We start from the raw sequence: 13,981 nt of genomic DNA, 5'->3' as shown, positions 1-13,981 counted from the left end.
GAAACGAAATTAAAACAGAACTTACGAAGGAAGGTCTTTGGCAGCTCTCAAGCCCCAGCCTTTCTTTTCTGTGAGTATGACTTCCACATCTGCATGCTGTTTTCTCTGAAACCGTCTATTGGAACAATAATCCCCATTTGGACACCGAGAAGAACTGAAATGAGAAAAGGAGGAAACTTAATTCTTCAAAGCAGCAAAAGAACCAAAGTAACTTTGAAAAAATGTGTTAGTATAACTACACGTATACATACTTCTATGGTATAATTAGCATATGTATGACTAACCCCCAACTAAGCCTTCCTTTCCTTCCATCACAAAGGGATTCCTTAGAACTGAGTATCTACATTGTTACTTAAACAGATCATACCCACAATACAGCCTTGACATCTGGTCATCACAGGAAATGTCTACCACTCTCTAGGTGTCTATAATACATTTTCAGGCTGCATGTAAGCTTTCCGTACATTGACAACTCTGCAGAACTTATTTTCTGTAAGTGCACCTTCCCTTCCTTCTACTCTAATCACTTTTCATTTTTTGAACACAGCTAACTACTTGATCTACAATTGAGAAAATCTAAAGTCATTATTAAACATATCCTTGTTCAGAGTAAACAGAATGACATGGCAAGGCTCTTCTCCCATGGATCCCAGAGTAAAAATGATAAAATCAAACACTGATTTACTTCTTAATATGTGATAGATATAAAGGTTTTTAACAATGATTAAAACTACACTAGAGGGGGCCAAGTTCGGTGGCTCGTGCCTGTAATCCCAGCACTTTGGGAGGCTGAGGCAGGTGGATCACTTGAGGGAATTCAAGACCACCCTCGCCAACACAGTGAAACACTGTCTCTCCTAAAGTTACAAAAATTAGCCAATCATGATAGTGCATGCCTGTAATCCCAGCTACTTGGGAGGCTGAGGCAGGCGAATTGCTTGAACCCAGGAGGCAGAGGTTGTAGTGAGTCAAGATCGCGCCACTACACTCTAGCCTGGGTGACAGGGGAGACTGTCTCAAAAAGAAAAAAAAAAAAGACTACTAGAAATTAACCATTTTTAATACATTATTATTTATTGCCAACCCAGCAGCAAATAACATTTTTAGCAACGGTCAAAGGATGAAGGATTTGCTCCAGAGTGAGGCAGTATAAAGGAAAGCTTTCAGGAGGGAAGAGAATTTAAGGCAGAATCTCTAATAATACATAGGATATGCATAAAGAAAGCTGGAGATACAACTGTCCCTGCCTGTGTGCAGAAATAAGAAAACAATCCCTGTTTGGACAAAGGGAAATGAAACAACTAAAGATAACTGATAAGAAAGGTGAGTTGCTGGAGGATGAAAAGACAGGCTGATGATATGCTACGAAGGGCTCTGGATACAAGGCAAGTTTGAACCTAATCATGAGAACAACAGAGAACTACTAAAGTGTGTGAATAATATGAAGAAATTTTTTTCTTCATGTATGCTTCACAAGGTTGGCAGGAAAACCCAGAAGAATGACTAGGGCAACAATATGAAGTTAGAATAATGCTAACCCTATGTCTTCTCTTCTTACATCTGTACTGTCATCTCTCTCTCTAGTTTGGATAAAGAATACCAAAAATGCTTTCTCTTTATTTTTTCAAGGTATATATATTTTATTTTCACAACACTATAACATGAGCAAAACCAAAAACTGAGCTTTGAGAAGAAAACACTTCATTAATATTAAAAATAAGGTATACTCTTTCCATGTTAAAGACAAGAATATATTTTTCATCAATCAGATTGGTCAAAACAATTTTTTTGAGACAAGGTCTTCCTCTGACACCCTGGCTAGAGTACAGTGGAGTGAGAGCTCACTGCAACCTCCACCTCCTGGGTTCAAGTGCTTCTCCTGCCTCAGCCTCCCGAGTAGCTGGGATTACAGGTGTGTGTCATCATGCCTGGCTAATTTTTGTATTTTTTAGTAGAGATGGGGTTTCACCGTGTTGGCCAGGCTGATCTTGAACTCCTGACCTCAAGTGATCTGCCCGCCTTGGCCTCCCAAATAGCTGGGATTACAGGCATGAGCCACTACACCTGGCCAAGATTAAATTTTTTAATGTAAAGATATTTACTATTTATAAGAACAATATAGAAGCAAATATATGTCAACAGAATAATTACCAGCTATGAATACATAATGCAGTCAAGAGAAAGATTTAGTCGGGTCGATACACAGAGCTCTGGTTAGGTCTGATTAGCAAATCCAGGCAAGTATATAGAATAAGATTTTATCTGTATACATAAAAAGAGGAAAACATCTACCTAGGCTAAAAAGGCATTAAAAGTTTTCTGGAAAAACGACAAAACAATGGAATCGATGTTTGGGAGAAGAAGACATTCACTTTATGCATTTCTGAAATGTTACGGTTTTATTTCACTTTATAGTGAAAGCTTAAAAATACCAATATTTACCTCCTAGGACATGAATATTATAAGATAAAAAAAGTACTCAATAGAAATTAATACTATAGGACTACTTTACACAGCACTTAAAACATGGTGGGTACTGTAATCTAATGCACAATGCAAGGGAAATTTGTTTCCCTATTAATATGTTTTCTACTACACATCAAAGTGTCTACTATACTTCTTTGCTTATAGTCATCCATAGGTAGGAGAAAGGTTAAATTTTTTTCTTCATTGATAATTCAATATTTAGAGACATTTAATAGAAGTGTTGAACAAAAGCAGAGTATTCTAATTTACTTACCATTCAATCATGAGAAGACGATTAAGACAATCTTCTCCACATGCTATTTCACCTTGAGCTCTTTCATCTTTAGAAAGAGGTGTACACTCACACTGCATTCGCTTAATATCTCGATGAGATTTATTCTTCTTTCTATTGGGTAAAATGTCATAAAAACTGATTAAATAAATTTCCTGGTAAAGATATAACATATGTAATCAAATATGTGCTAAATCTCATTAGATTCTTTCGGGTTTTTTTAAACAGGGTCTTGTTCCATCATCCAGGCCAGGGTGCAGTGATGTGATCATGGCTCACTGCAGCCTCAACCTCCTGGATTCAAATGACCCTCCCACTTCCACCTCCTGAATAGCTGGGACCACAGCTCATGCCACCACGCTTGGCTAATTTCTGTTTTTGTTTTAATATTCTGTAGAGACAGGGTCTCTTTATGTTACTCAGGCTGGTCGTGAACTCCCAGGCTCAAGAAATCCCCCTGCGTCCACTTCCCAAAGTGCTGCAATCGCAGGCAGGACCCACTACGCCTGGCTAGATTCACATTTAATGATTCCTGTAAGTCAAGCATTCAAAATAAAACATCTAATCATTAGTACTTGTGAGACTGAAAATCCTAAGACCTACGTTACCAAAAAAAAAAAAAAAAAAAAACATGAGAAGGGCAAACTTAACCTTGGCAAATGGGGGAAGATGAGATGAGTTCAAAACCAATCATTCTGGAACTCAGTCCTTATTTCCTAGTCCAGGTCAGCTAAGCCTTGGATTCTGAACAGTTTCAAGTGTTAAAGTCATACTAGGTTCTGGGAAAAATACGAAAACGCATGCATTTCAAATAGTGACATAGCTGGTTAAAGTTAAGTTTAAGAATCAGACCTCACGGATGAGCAAATAATAGTTGAGATATAAGATTAAGGGAGAAAAGTGGTTTCTTAAAAAATGAGTGAGTTCTAAATCCAATATTTTAGAGTATCTTTCGGTAACATCACATTTGCATAAATTTTGTTTAAAAGCAGACTGAATTTTTTAAATGAAGTGTAATTACAGAACAATCAGGTAAAAGTTTAAGAGGGCTAAACTTTCTCCATGCAGACAGATTTATTTTGGAGGAGAACATAAACTGCTAAAATTTGATTGGGTTCATAATAACCCACACCAGAGTTGCAAAGCAAAAGTGAAAATGTGATTATTTACCGGCATTTTTGCTGATGAACTAGTCTGTTACCCTGGTCTAAACAAAAACAAAAACAAAAAAATAAAGATGGTCGAAAAAGATCTGTTAAGATGTTTTTAAGATTAGGGAACTACAAGAACTATAAATCACTCTTTGACTATCAAACAGGAAACAGCATAGCTGCTCTAAATGGCTATCTCTAATCTGCTTTAATCTTCAACATATGTTCTATTCTAGTGCCAATTTTATAAAGTGCCTAAAGAGTGTTATGATAGTTTTAACTACGTTTAGGTGAAAAGAATGATTCCTCTTGATTAAAGACATAATTCGGGCCGGGCGCGGTGGCTCAAGCCTGTAATCCCAGCACTTTGGGAGGCCGAGACGGGCGGATCACGAGGTCAGGAGATCGAGACCATCCTGGCTAACACGGTGAAACCCCGTCTCTACTAAAAAATACAAAAACTAGCCGGGCGCGGTGGCGGGCGCCTGTAGTCCCAACTACTCGGGAGGCTGAGGCAGGAGAATGGCGTGAACCCGGGAGGCGGAGCTTGCAGTGAGCTGAGATCCGGCCATTGCACTCCAGCCTGGGCGGCAGAGCGAGACTCCGTCTCAAAAAAAAAAAAAAAAAAAGACATAATTCGTTAATGAGTATATGAATATGCTTAGCCTGAAGATGACTAAACAAAATTATCTATTTAGAAGTACTTAGCTACAATTTTGGAGAATCAGCAGCAGCTTTATTTTGTATTGCTCTAGAAGGCTGGAATAGGACTAATGGGCATAGATTTTGGCAGGTAAGCCCTGCTCCATTAAACATAAGAAAAATTTTTTCATTATATTCATATTATTTCTTATAAGAGTTTGCCTTCTTAGTGGCTCCTAAATGCCTAGCATATAACAGGCACTTCAAAATTCTGAATATATATGCCGGGTGTAGTAGCTCACACCTGTAATCCCAGTACTTCGGGAGGCCAAGATGGGCGGATCACCTGAGGTCAGGAGTTCGAGACCAGCCTGGCCAACATGGTGAAACCCATTTCTACTAAAAATACAAAAATTAGCTGGGCATGGTGGCGCCCAGCAGAGGTTGCAGTGAGCCAAGATTATGCCACTGCGCTCCACCCTGGCCAACAATGTGAGACTCTGTCTCAAAAAAAAAAAAAATTGAATATATATAAATCCTTCCCACTGCAAAGTGGTGGAAGCCCTCTTATGCCTCTCCTAACCAAATCTATGTGCACAGTTTTATATATATGAGATTCTCAATGCTAAAGAAAAGTCAGAATTGGACTGATTAGTTTTATTTATCTTCTTTTACAAAGATCTTGTAAGTTCCATTAGTCAACTCACACAATTCCTAAGGGGTACTTACTTAAAATATTGAATATTTTAAATGTAAACCTAATTTATAACTAGATATAAATGAAAGTAACTATAAAAGGCTCTCTGTTAAAAGGTTAGTTTTTAATAGAAAAAAAAATTTCTGGTAGGACCTACCTTTAAAATTAAGTTTTTACCTTATACACAGTGGAAAACTTGATTTAATAACATTTTGATGCTTAAAGGTACAATGGTTAGGTTGATTCCCAACTAGCAGGAAAACTTCCAAAAAAGGAGAGTAAGTGGGTAGAATACTTTTTGTTTTGGTTTTTTAAGCACAAGAGGCATACATTTACATCAGGAAAAAGGAAATTATCAAGGACAGGTTAAAGTTAAAACAGACTGAGAAGCCCTGCTCTAGAGGACTACGTTTTCATTACTCGTATTCTTATTATAATTTGTTTCATGTTAGGGATTTTTCGATAAACCACTTTATCATTTCTAAAATATTTATTACACTATTGCCAGATTTAATCTAGTAACAATAATCTAAAAAAAAATGAGAGAAGAGGGCCGGGCGCGGTGGCTCAAGCCTGTAATCCCAGCACTTTGGGAGGCCGAGGCGGGTGGATCACGAGGTCCGGAGATCGAGACCATCCTGGCTAACATGGTGAAACCCCGTCTCTACTAAAAATACAAAAAACTAGCCGGGCGAGGTGGCGGGCGCCTGTAGTCCCAGCTACTCGGAGGCTGAGGCAGGAGAATGGCGTGAACCTGGGAGGCGGAGCTTGCAGTGAGCCGAGATCGCGCCACTGCACTCCAGTCTGGGTGACAGCGCGAGACTCCGTCTCAAAAAAAGAAAATTATGTTCTAGTCTAGTTCTAACTTTATAAGTATCTGATACGATTTGGCTATTTCCCCACCCAAACTCAACTTGAATTGTATCTCCCAGAATTCCCACGTGTTGTGGGAGGGTCCCAGGAAGAGGTAATTGAATCATGGGGGCCGGCCTATCCTGTGTTATTCTTGTGATGGTGAACATGTCACACAAGATCTGATGGGTTTATCAGGGGTTTTCACTTTTGCTTCTTCCTCCTTTCCTCTTGCCACCACCATGTAAGAAGTCCCTTTTGCCTCCTGCCACAATTCTGAGGCCTCCCCAGCCATGTGGAACTGCAAGTCCAATTAAACCTCTTTTTCTTCCCAGTCTCGGGTATGTCTTTATCAGCAGCATGAAAACGGACTAACACAGTACCCAAAGATACTTCATTCTGCACACTTTTGAAAACAAAATCCAATGTAACCACTTTTTTCTTCTCTAAGTACAGATTATTTTGCTGGGGTTTTATTCTATTTTTTTGGTCAACCTTTCACATGTAAAAGGAATTACAGAAAAACTGGGCTAGCCTAAATTATACCTTGAAAACCAAATAAGTAATAAAAGAAAAAAAAATAGACATCTTTCCTGGGGAGGGGGAAAATGGGGAAAGGAATCTATACTATCAAATCTAAATAGGTAAAAACACTTTTTTAGGCTTTTAAATTTACTTTATCCCACAACTCTTTCATGTGTTTAATCTCATACATACTGAATTGTTTAAAAGCTTTTTCTTTTTTTTAACAACAAAAAAGTAAGAAAATAAAAGCCAATGTAACCACTTTTCTTCTCTAAGAACAGATTATTTTGCTGGGGGTTTTATTCTTTTTTTTTTTTGGTCACACTTTCACATGTAAAAGGAATTACAGAAAAATTGGGCTAGCCTAAATTATACCTTGAAAATCAAATAAGTAATAAGAGAAAAAAACTAGACACCTCCTTTCCCTTTCCTGGAGTGGAAAAATGGGGAAAGCAATCTATACTATCAAATCTAAATAGGTAAAAACACTTTTTTAGGCTTTTAAATTTATTTTATCCCACAACTCTTTCATGTGTTTTATCTCATACAGTCTGAATTGTTTAAAGGCTTTTTCTTACAACAACAAAAAAAGAGTTAAAATTTGTCAAGCAAGCATTAGACTTACCTTTCTGTTAAATAAACATTTTCTTCAATAAGATCAAAGTAACAAGGCATTTTCCCTTGCTTGGCACATTCCTTCCATCGCTGTGGGTCCCTGAAGTCATCCATGACACAGGAGGGCCCAACCAGTGCTGAGCCTGGGGGCACTGATGTCTCTCCCTGCTCTACCTCCACTCTAACTTTCTTTCTGTCCTGAAGCTCACCATCACTTTCAGAATCACTCTCTATTTCCTGTCTCCTTTTTTTAAGAGGCCCTCTATCTTTGATATCATTTTTTTCTAAGTTTTTTGAAAACTCTTTCTTTTCATTCACAGCTAAAGTGTCCTTAATGGAATTGCTGCTTATTTCAGGTGCTTGCACTGACCCCTTGTCTTTCTGAAGGGATAGAAGATACTTATTGGACTGGTCTGAAAAATGGGATCCATCCTGTTGATCCCAATTCTCCTCTTCTTCACGATCATCTGTTAGGGAATCTGGTACTTGTCCTTGAGTTCGATCATACACAACCCCAGTTCCAGGAGGTCTACCTGATCTTGGATCCCAGTAACCATTGCCTTGCCAGTAATCACGTGTCCCACCATACTGTTCTGCATTTTGCTGATACTTGTGTCCACCACAAGTTCCATAGCTACTGTCAGGTTGCTGATATGTGGTAGAAGGCTTTTCTTGAGAGAAGTCCCAACCTAAGTTTCTGAGCTCTTCTGATGAGTGCAAGCCATCCACACGTGATATCTCACAAGAGGAAGAAAAACTCAATTCTGTTTTTCCCAGTCTACTATCTGGCCTGTTTTGGAAAGTGGACTGTTGCCAAGACTTATTTGGGATATCTTCAAAATCAGAAGAATAAATTGGCAGCTCCTCTTGCTGCCTAGAAGATATTTTGGCTTTCACAGTTTCCTCTGAATTTGGGTGACCCAGAGAGTCGGATTTCACATCTGTATGACTTGTACTATCAACCCCATCACTCTGAGGATGAGAAAGTTCAGGCAGGTGGTTATCTATTTGTTTTCTATTGGACTGTGTAAAAGAAATTTCTGGATTCTTCTCTGTTCCTTTATGAAGGAAAAACTTATCAGTTTGAGGACAGGCTTTATTTGCTATACTTTCAAATTTTTCCTCATATGAATGTCTCCTTGACTCCAATCTTTCATCTTCCCAATGGTCAGAATAGTGTCTATAACTTTGACTGCTCCGAGAAGAACAAGGACTTGTTTCTTCCACGGGCAAAGTAGAATTCTTTGGCACAACCACAACAGACTGGAGACGGTTTCTTGGAATACTGCTATCATCTGAATCTGTATCTTCTGAATCACTTTCATCACTTGAACTTTCAGAAGAATCAGAATAATCTTCATGGACAGTAGACACAATTTCTGGGGCATGACCACTACTGTCACACTTTAATGCGTAAGTTACACCATCACTGTCTTCCATGGTTAAATTCAAATCACAAGAAGAAAATACAACTTCTGAGTCATCAGAAGTATGCACACGTCCTCCTTCTCCTCTTTCATGTAAAGAGATTTCTGGTCTTCCTCTTCTATCAGGCAATATGGAATTCCCTTCTTCTTGAGCCTCTTGCAAACATTTCCCAGATAACCCATTATTACGCCTGTTCTCCCTGGAAGCAAATCCCTTTCCTGAATCAGGAAGGTCACTACCTACTTCTACTACTGTTTCTTTCCCTGCATGCTTTAAAAACTCCGAACTCTTTCTACTCTTTAGCACTGCATCCTGAACTGGAGATGTGTTCTCTCCACATTTCAAGAGAGTTAGACTGTCCACCTTTATTCCTGGTGGAAGACTCTGAAGAGATGAAGCAATATCTGAACTCCCAATAGGCTGATATAAATCATCAAAATGATTAACAGAAGCTGAACTAGTGCTACCGATGCTCTGCTTATATTCTTCACATGCAAATTTTGAGTGATCTGTCAAATTTCTACTATCACATATAACTGGTTTTGATTCCAAATGCACATTCATAAAGCTATTTGAAGAAATCTTCATAACTGAAGGCTCTATATTTTCAGCTTCGGAGTTACACAAAGAAGGGTTGTTGCTATCATTTGAAGTACAGTATGTGTCTGAATCTTTGGTTTTGCAGCAAGAAACCCTCGTATCAACTGGTTCTTTAACTACAGTTTTGGAATAATTTATAGTCATAACTGGCAAAGACATGAGTTTATCTTGGTGTGGTGACACCAGAGGTTCTGTTTCTCTAAATGGGCTTTCTGACTTCTTATGCAGCATGCGTGTATCATCCAAGTCTTTTCCTTTGCATCTACTAATATTCTGAAATCCATTTGATGAAAGCATGCATGCTTTGACCAAAGGGGATACTTCCGATCCAGTCACACTATCATCAGAAGTCATTAAAACAGCATCAGTTTTAGAAGTGCAAAATGTTGCTAAATCAGATTCTGCCCCAGGAGATCCATTTATATTTAATTCTATGGGACAAAAACTTCTTAATTGATCATTCCTCACTTTAGATAGAGAGTCTAATTCCTTAATACTATCATGGCTATCATGTGTTATAAATTCAGACTTAAAAATAGGAAATTCATCTAGCTTTTTTAAAGTAGGTGAATCATTTAATCGATTTGATGGAGCTGGAGACCCAGCCTTTTCTCTTTCAGGGTTTTTATTAATCATTCTTAATTCACTACCTTTTGAACAAGGTGTCTGTAAACTAAAAGAATGAGACTGTTTGATTTCTTCATTTAATTCTGTACAACAGAAAGAATTTTTAAATTTATCAGACTTGGGTATAGGTTTTGAAAGGGTAGATTTATAACGGGAAGCACTACTGTCGTGCTTAGAATATGATGACCCTCGTCGGAATCCCAGTTCATTAGGGGGAGAACAACATCTTTTAACAGCTTCATTTTCTGAAGTCCTTTTAGATTCTCTTTCTAGTTTTGAAGAATACTTGCCTCTTCTTTCCATCTCTAAGTAAGAGGTCTCAGTTTTACAGTCCCGATCAGATTTAGAGTAGGATGATGTCCTTAGGTCTCTGTAAGAAGAGGAATGAGATGAGGTACGCCTTGAGTATGTCTTCTTATACTCTTCTTCTGAGTCAGAACTCTCTCGTGCTCTATTATCTGTGTATGGCCGAGAATAGCGTGTCCTCTCTCGATAAGGGGAGCTCCTATGGTAGCGACGATCAGAGTCATAATAATGAGATCGTTCTGACCTGGAATAGGATAAATTAGTTCTAGGGCCTCTCTCAGACCTAGAATGAGATCTGCTCCGCCGTCGCTCTCTTTCTGATCTACATCGGGAAGATACATACCGAGTATCTCTTTCAAGTTTTGAATAGCTAAAATATTTATCATCTCTCTCTGTTTTAGATCGTGAAGATTTCCCTAGATCCTCACTTTTTAAAGGTGCTGAGCTCTTTTTAAAATCTCTTTCCCTTTCAATGCTTGCTGAAAATTTTAAATCATGTGATCTTTGACTTGAAGAAGTCCGTACAGAATCTTCATCAGATTCTGAACCAAGAAAGGTGCCTTCAGATTGTGAGGATTTCTTCTTAGAACCTGTTTTTTTACAGCTCAGACTAATCTTAGAACTATCTGGAATTTCTTCATCCTTCCCAATATGGGAATCTTCTTTTTTTGAGGAAATATCTGCTTGCTCATTCAATATTTGAGTTATGTGTTCTTCTGAACTATTAGATACAGTGTCCTGCTTAGTATCTGCTTCTAAAGATTCTGGTACAATTATAATTGGTGGTTCTTTCAGAGATCTAACTGCTACATCTACTGGTAAGGGTACTGGTGCTGCCATTAGAACTGTTACTGGTGTATGTGGCAAGGCCACTGGCTCTGTTATTGGTGCTGGTGATGAGGGTGTTGTGGCTTGGGCAGGTGGAGGCGGTGGAGGTGGAGATGAGGGTGGTGAGTCTACAGTTGTTGATTCTGCTATCACTGCTGGTAGTGGTGCTGCATGAGTAGGTGGAGATGCTACTGCTGTGGTAGTAGCCAGCAATGGCCTGGATGTTACATGAAGCAGGTGTTTCTTAAAATGAATTTTGCCCAATTCCACCCTTGACTTTGGTGGGGAAGATTCTTCTGCAGTAGATAAGGTATCACCAATTTCCATTTTCATTTTAGGAGTCGAGTCTACCTGAAGAGGTACAGCTGGAGGGTTTGGAGTATCACTTTGCTTTTCATTGCCAAGTGCAGTGAGAAACCTATTCTGCAAAGTTTTCTTTGTAAGGCTGAAGCTGAATGACACCTTCTGTCGTCCCTGTTCTTCCAAATTAACTTTTGTCTTGGTGCCTTTGGGCAAAAATCGACTAGAAGCAACACCTTTGAACATTGGTCCTTTGATGAAACCTGTTTTCTGCACATTTTCAATCTTTGCCTACAAATGAACAAAATAAGCAATTACTACTACAATAAATAGTTACTTTCAAATGGACTGCACAGTTTAAAATGTGTACAGGAGAAATGAAAAGCCCTTTTTAATAACAAATAGTATGAATTTCACTAAGCTATATATATCTTTATTACGAAAATTTTCAAACACAGTCAAAGGTAGAGAAAATGGTACAATAAATCCCTAAGTATCCACTCCTAGCTTCAACAATTACCTAATTTTCCCATTCTTTCTCTTACATAAATTTTTTTCAGTTTTATAACTATTTTCCAGGTAGCATTTTTTAAAAAGAATTTTTAAAAAACCTGACACATGTTCAAAGGACATTTGTATAAAGGGCAATATCTAACATCTCAGTACTCAATATGGTTTGTTCTTGTGTTCTATCAGAGATGAAAAGTCGGAGGTCATCAAGACCAGGGGTCTCCTGGCATCACATTGAGTGCACAGTAAAAACACTCATCTGAGTCGAGCACGGTGGCTCACCCCTAAAATCCCGGCACCTTGGGAGGCCGAGGCAGGAGGATCACTTGAGGTCAGGAGTTAGAGACCAGCCTGGCCAACATAATGAAACTCCATTTCAACTAAAAATACAAAAATTAGCAGGGTGTGGCAGCATGCGCCTGTAACCCCAACTACTTGGGAGGCTGAGGTGGGAGAATCACTGGAACCCGGGAGGCAGAGGTTGCAGTGAGCCAAGATGGCACCACAGAACTCCAACCTGGGCAATAGAGCAAGACTCTGTCTCAAAAAAATAAAAAACTTTAAAAGTAAAAAAATAATATTCATCTGTGACCCACACTCTAGGAAATATCAAATATCAACTGGAGCTATTGAGCTCTAAGATGAGGCAAGGGTTTGTTTTTTGGCGTGTTCTGAAGTTTTTGTTTTTTTTTTTAAAAAAAACAAGCAGTACAGGCAATTCTTATCAATGTCCCAGGTTTGGGAAACCACTGATATAGAGGAATTTCCCAACTTACTTGTTTTACAGATGAGGCAACCAAATGAGGACCAGGACTTCTGCCTTCCTGGAGAGTTCTCTGCCTTGGCACACATCACTGTCTCTGCCTGGGTTTCCCCACCCTCAGGTAATAATACTGCTCTACGAGCAACAATTACAAGGTACAAACCTAAGAAGACTACTTCCTCCATGTTTGCCAAATCACCAAAGGAAATGGTGAGCTTTGGAAGTTCAAGACATAACATAGGTTGTAGAAAGAGCATCAGAAAAATCTACAGCAACAAACTCAATGCTAAATTAACGATGGTGGTATACTTTCCATATGCAAAATTCTTCTAATTCATGTTCTTCAATCCACTTCAGCTATTTAAGAGAATAACTTCCCTTTCAACACAGTAAAATCTGAAATCAGTTTTCAAAATTACATAGTAGTCATTCAAGTTGGAAAGTAAATACTGTCACATGTATTATCATGGAGCATTGAATTCCAAATACTTTATTTTTTTGAGACAAGAGTCTTGCTCTGTTGCCCAGGCTGAAGCGCAGGGGCACCATCTTGGCTCACTGCAACCTCTTCCTCCCCAGTTCAAGCAATTCTCCTGCCTCAGCCTCCTGAGTAGCTGGGACTAAGCCACCACGTCTGGCTAATTTTCTTATTTTTAGTAGAGATGGGGTTTCACCATGTTGGCCAGGCTGGTCTCAAACTCCTGACCTCAAGTGATCCACCTGCCTCAGCTTCCCAGTGTTGGGATTACAGGCATGAGTCAAATACTTTAAGAAACAGAATCCACTTTTCAAGTTAAATCTTAAATGGAAGCTCAATACATAAAAAACAAGTAAAAGATATTTTTAGAACTTCCAACTTTCTCTACCTTTCCTAAATCTCTTGAAGCTCTAAAGTTTAAAAACTATTTTTTTGAGATACACAATATCCCTCACTGGGATAAGTTACCGTGGCTCTAAAAACAAAATTAAAAACTATTACTTCATTTGACATTCAAAATGATAGCTACATTTTGAGTATTTTCAGCTTTTACCCAATTTCTAAAATGTGTTTAGTGGTCAGTGTCATAATCATTGAATGACTAGTTAAATTATACTTACCTCATTTTCTTCTTCTCTATTTCCATTCAGCCAAGAAAACATGCAAAAGAATAAAAAGAAATCATAAATACTTAAAAACAATTGAAATAATAGTTATTTGTATTAAAACGTAGGATACTTACTACCTACAGGTATATTCTATATGGATTGTCCATTCCTTCAGACTCAGTTACATTTAGTTTAACACATATTTACTCAAGATAGTGCCACATACTATGCTAAGTCCTAGAGACCAAATTTGAATAAAGCAGCATCCCTGCCCTCAAAAAGTTCAGCTTCCT

General features: G+C 38.4%; 1 protein-coding gene across 1 annotated transcript in view; it reads right to left on the bottom strand.

Annotated features, from left to right (window-relative positions):
* The window catches only part of SETD2 (SET domain containing 2), a 134,738-nt gene extending 120,979 nt beyond the window's left edge, over positions 1-13,759 (bottom strand). Inside the window, exons 1-4 of the mRNA XM_011981141.1 lie at positions 13,701-13,759; positions 7,251-11,620; positions 2,741-2,872; positions 26-154 (exon numbers count right to left, since the gene is read on the bottom strand). Of these exons, the coding sequence (XP_011836531.1) occupies positions 26-154; positions 2,741-2,872; positions 7,251-11,620; positions 13,701-13,742 (4,673 nt within the window). The 5' untranslated portion in view covers positions 13,743-13,759. The remainder of the gene's footprint in view (positions 1-25; positions 155-2,740; positions 2,873-7,250; positions 11,621-13,700) is intronic.
* Between the last annotated feature and the right edge of the window lie 222 nt (positions 13,760-13,981).

The sequence above is a fragment of the Mandrillus leucophaeus genome, unplaced genomic scaffold (assembly GCF_000951045.1).
Source record: "Mandrillus leucophaeus isolate KB7577 unplaced genomic scaffold, Mleu.le_1.0 Scaffold22, whole genome shotgun sequence".
Classification (NCBI taxonomy): domain Eukaryota; kingdom Metazoa; phylum Chordata; class Mammalia; order Primates; family Cercopithecidae; genus Mandrillus; species Mandrillus leucophaeus.
Note: the sequence above shows the minus strand (reverse complement) of the source record. Positions and strands in the feature narration are given on the sequence as shown.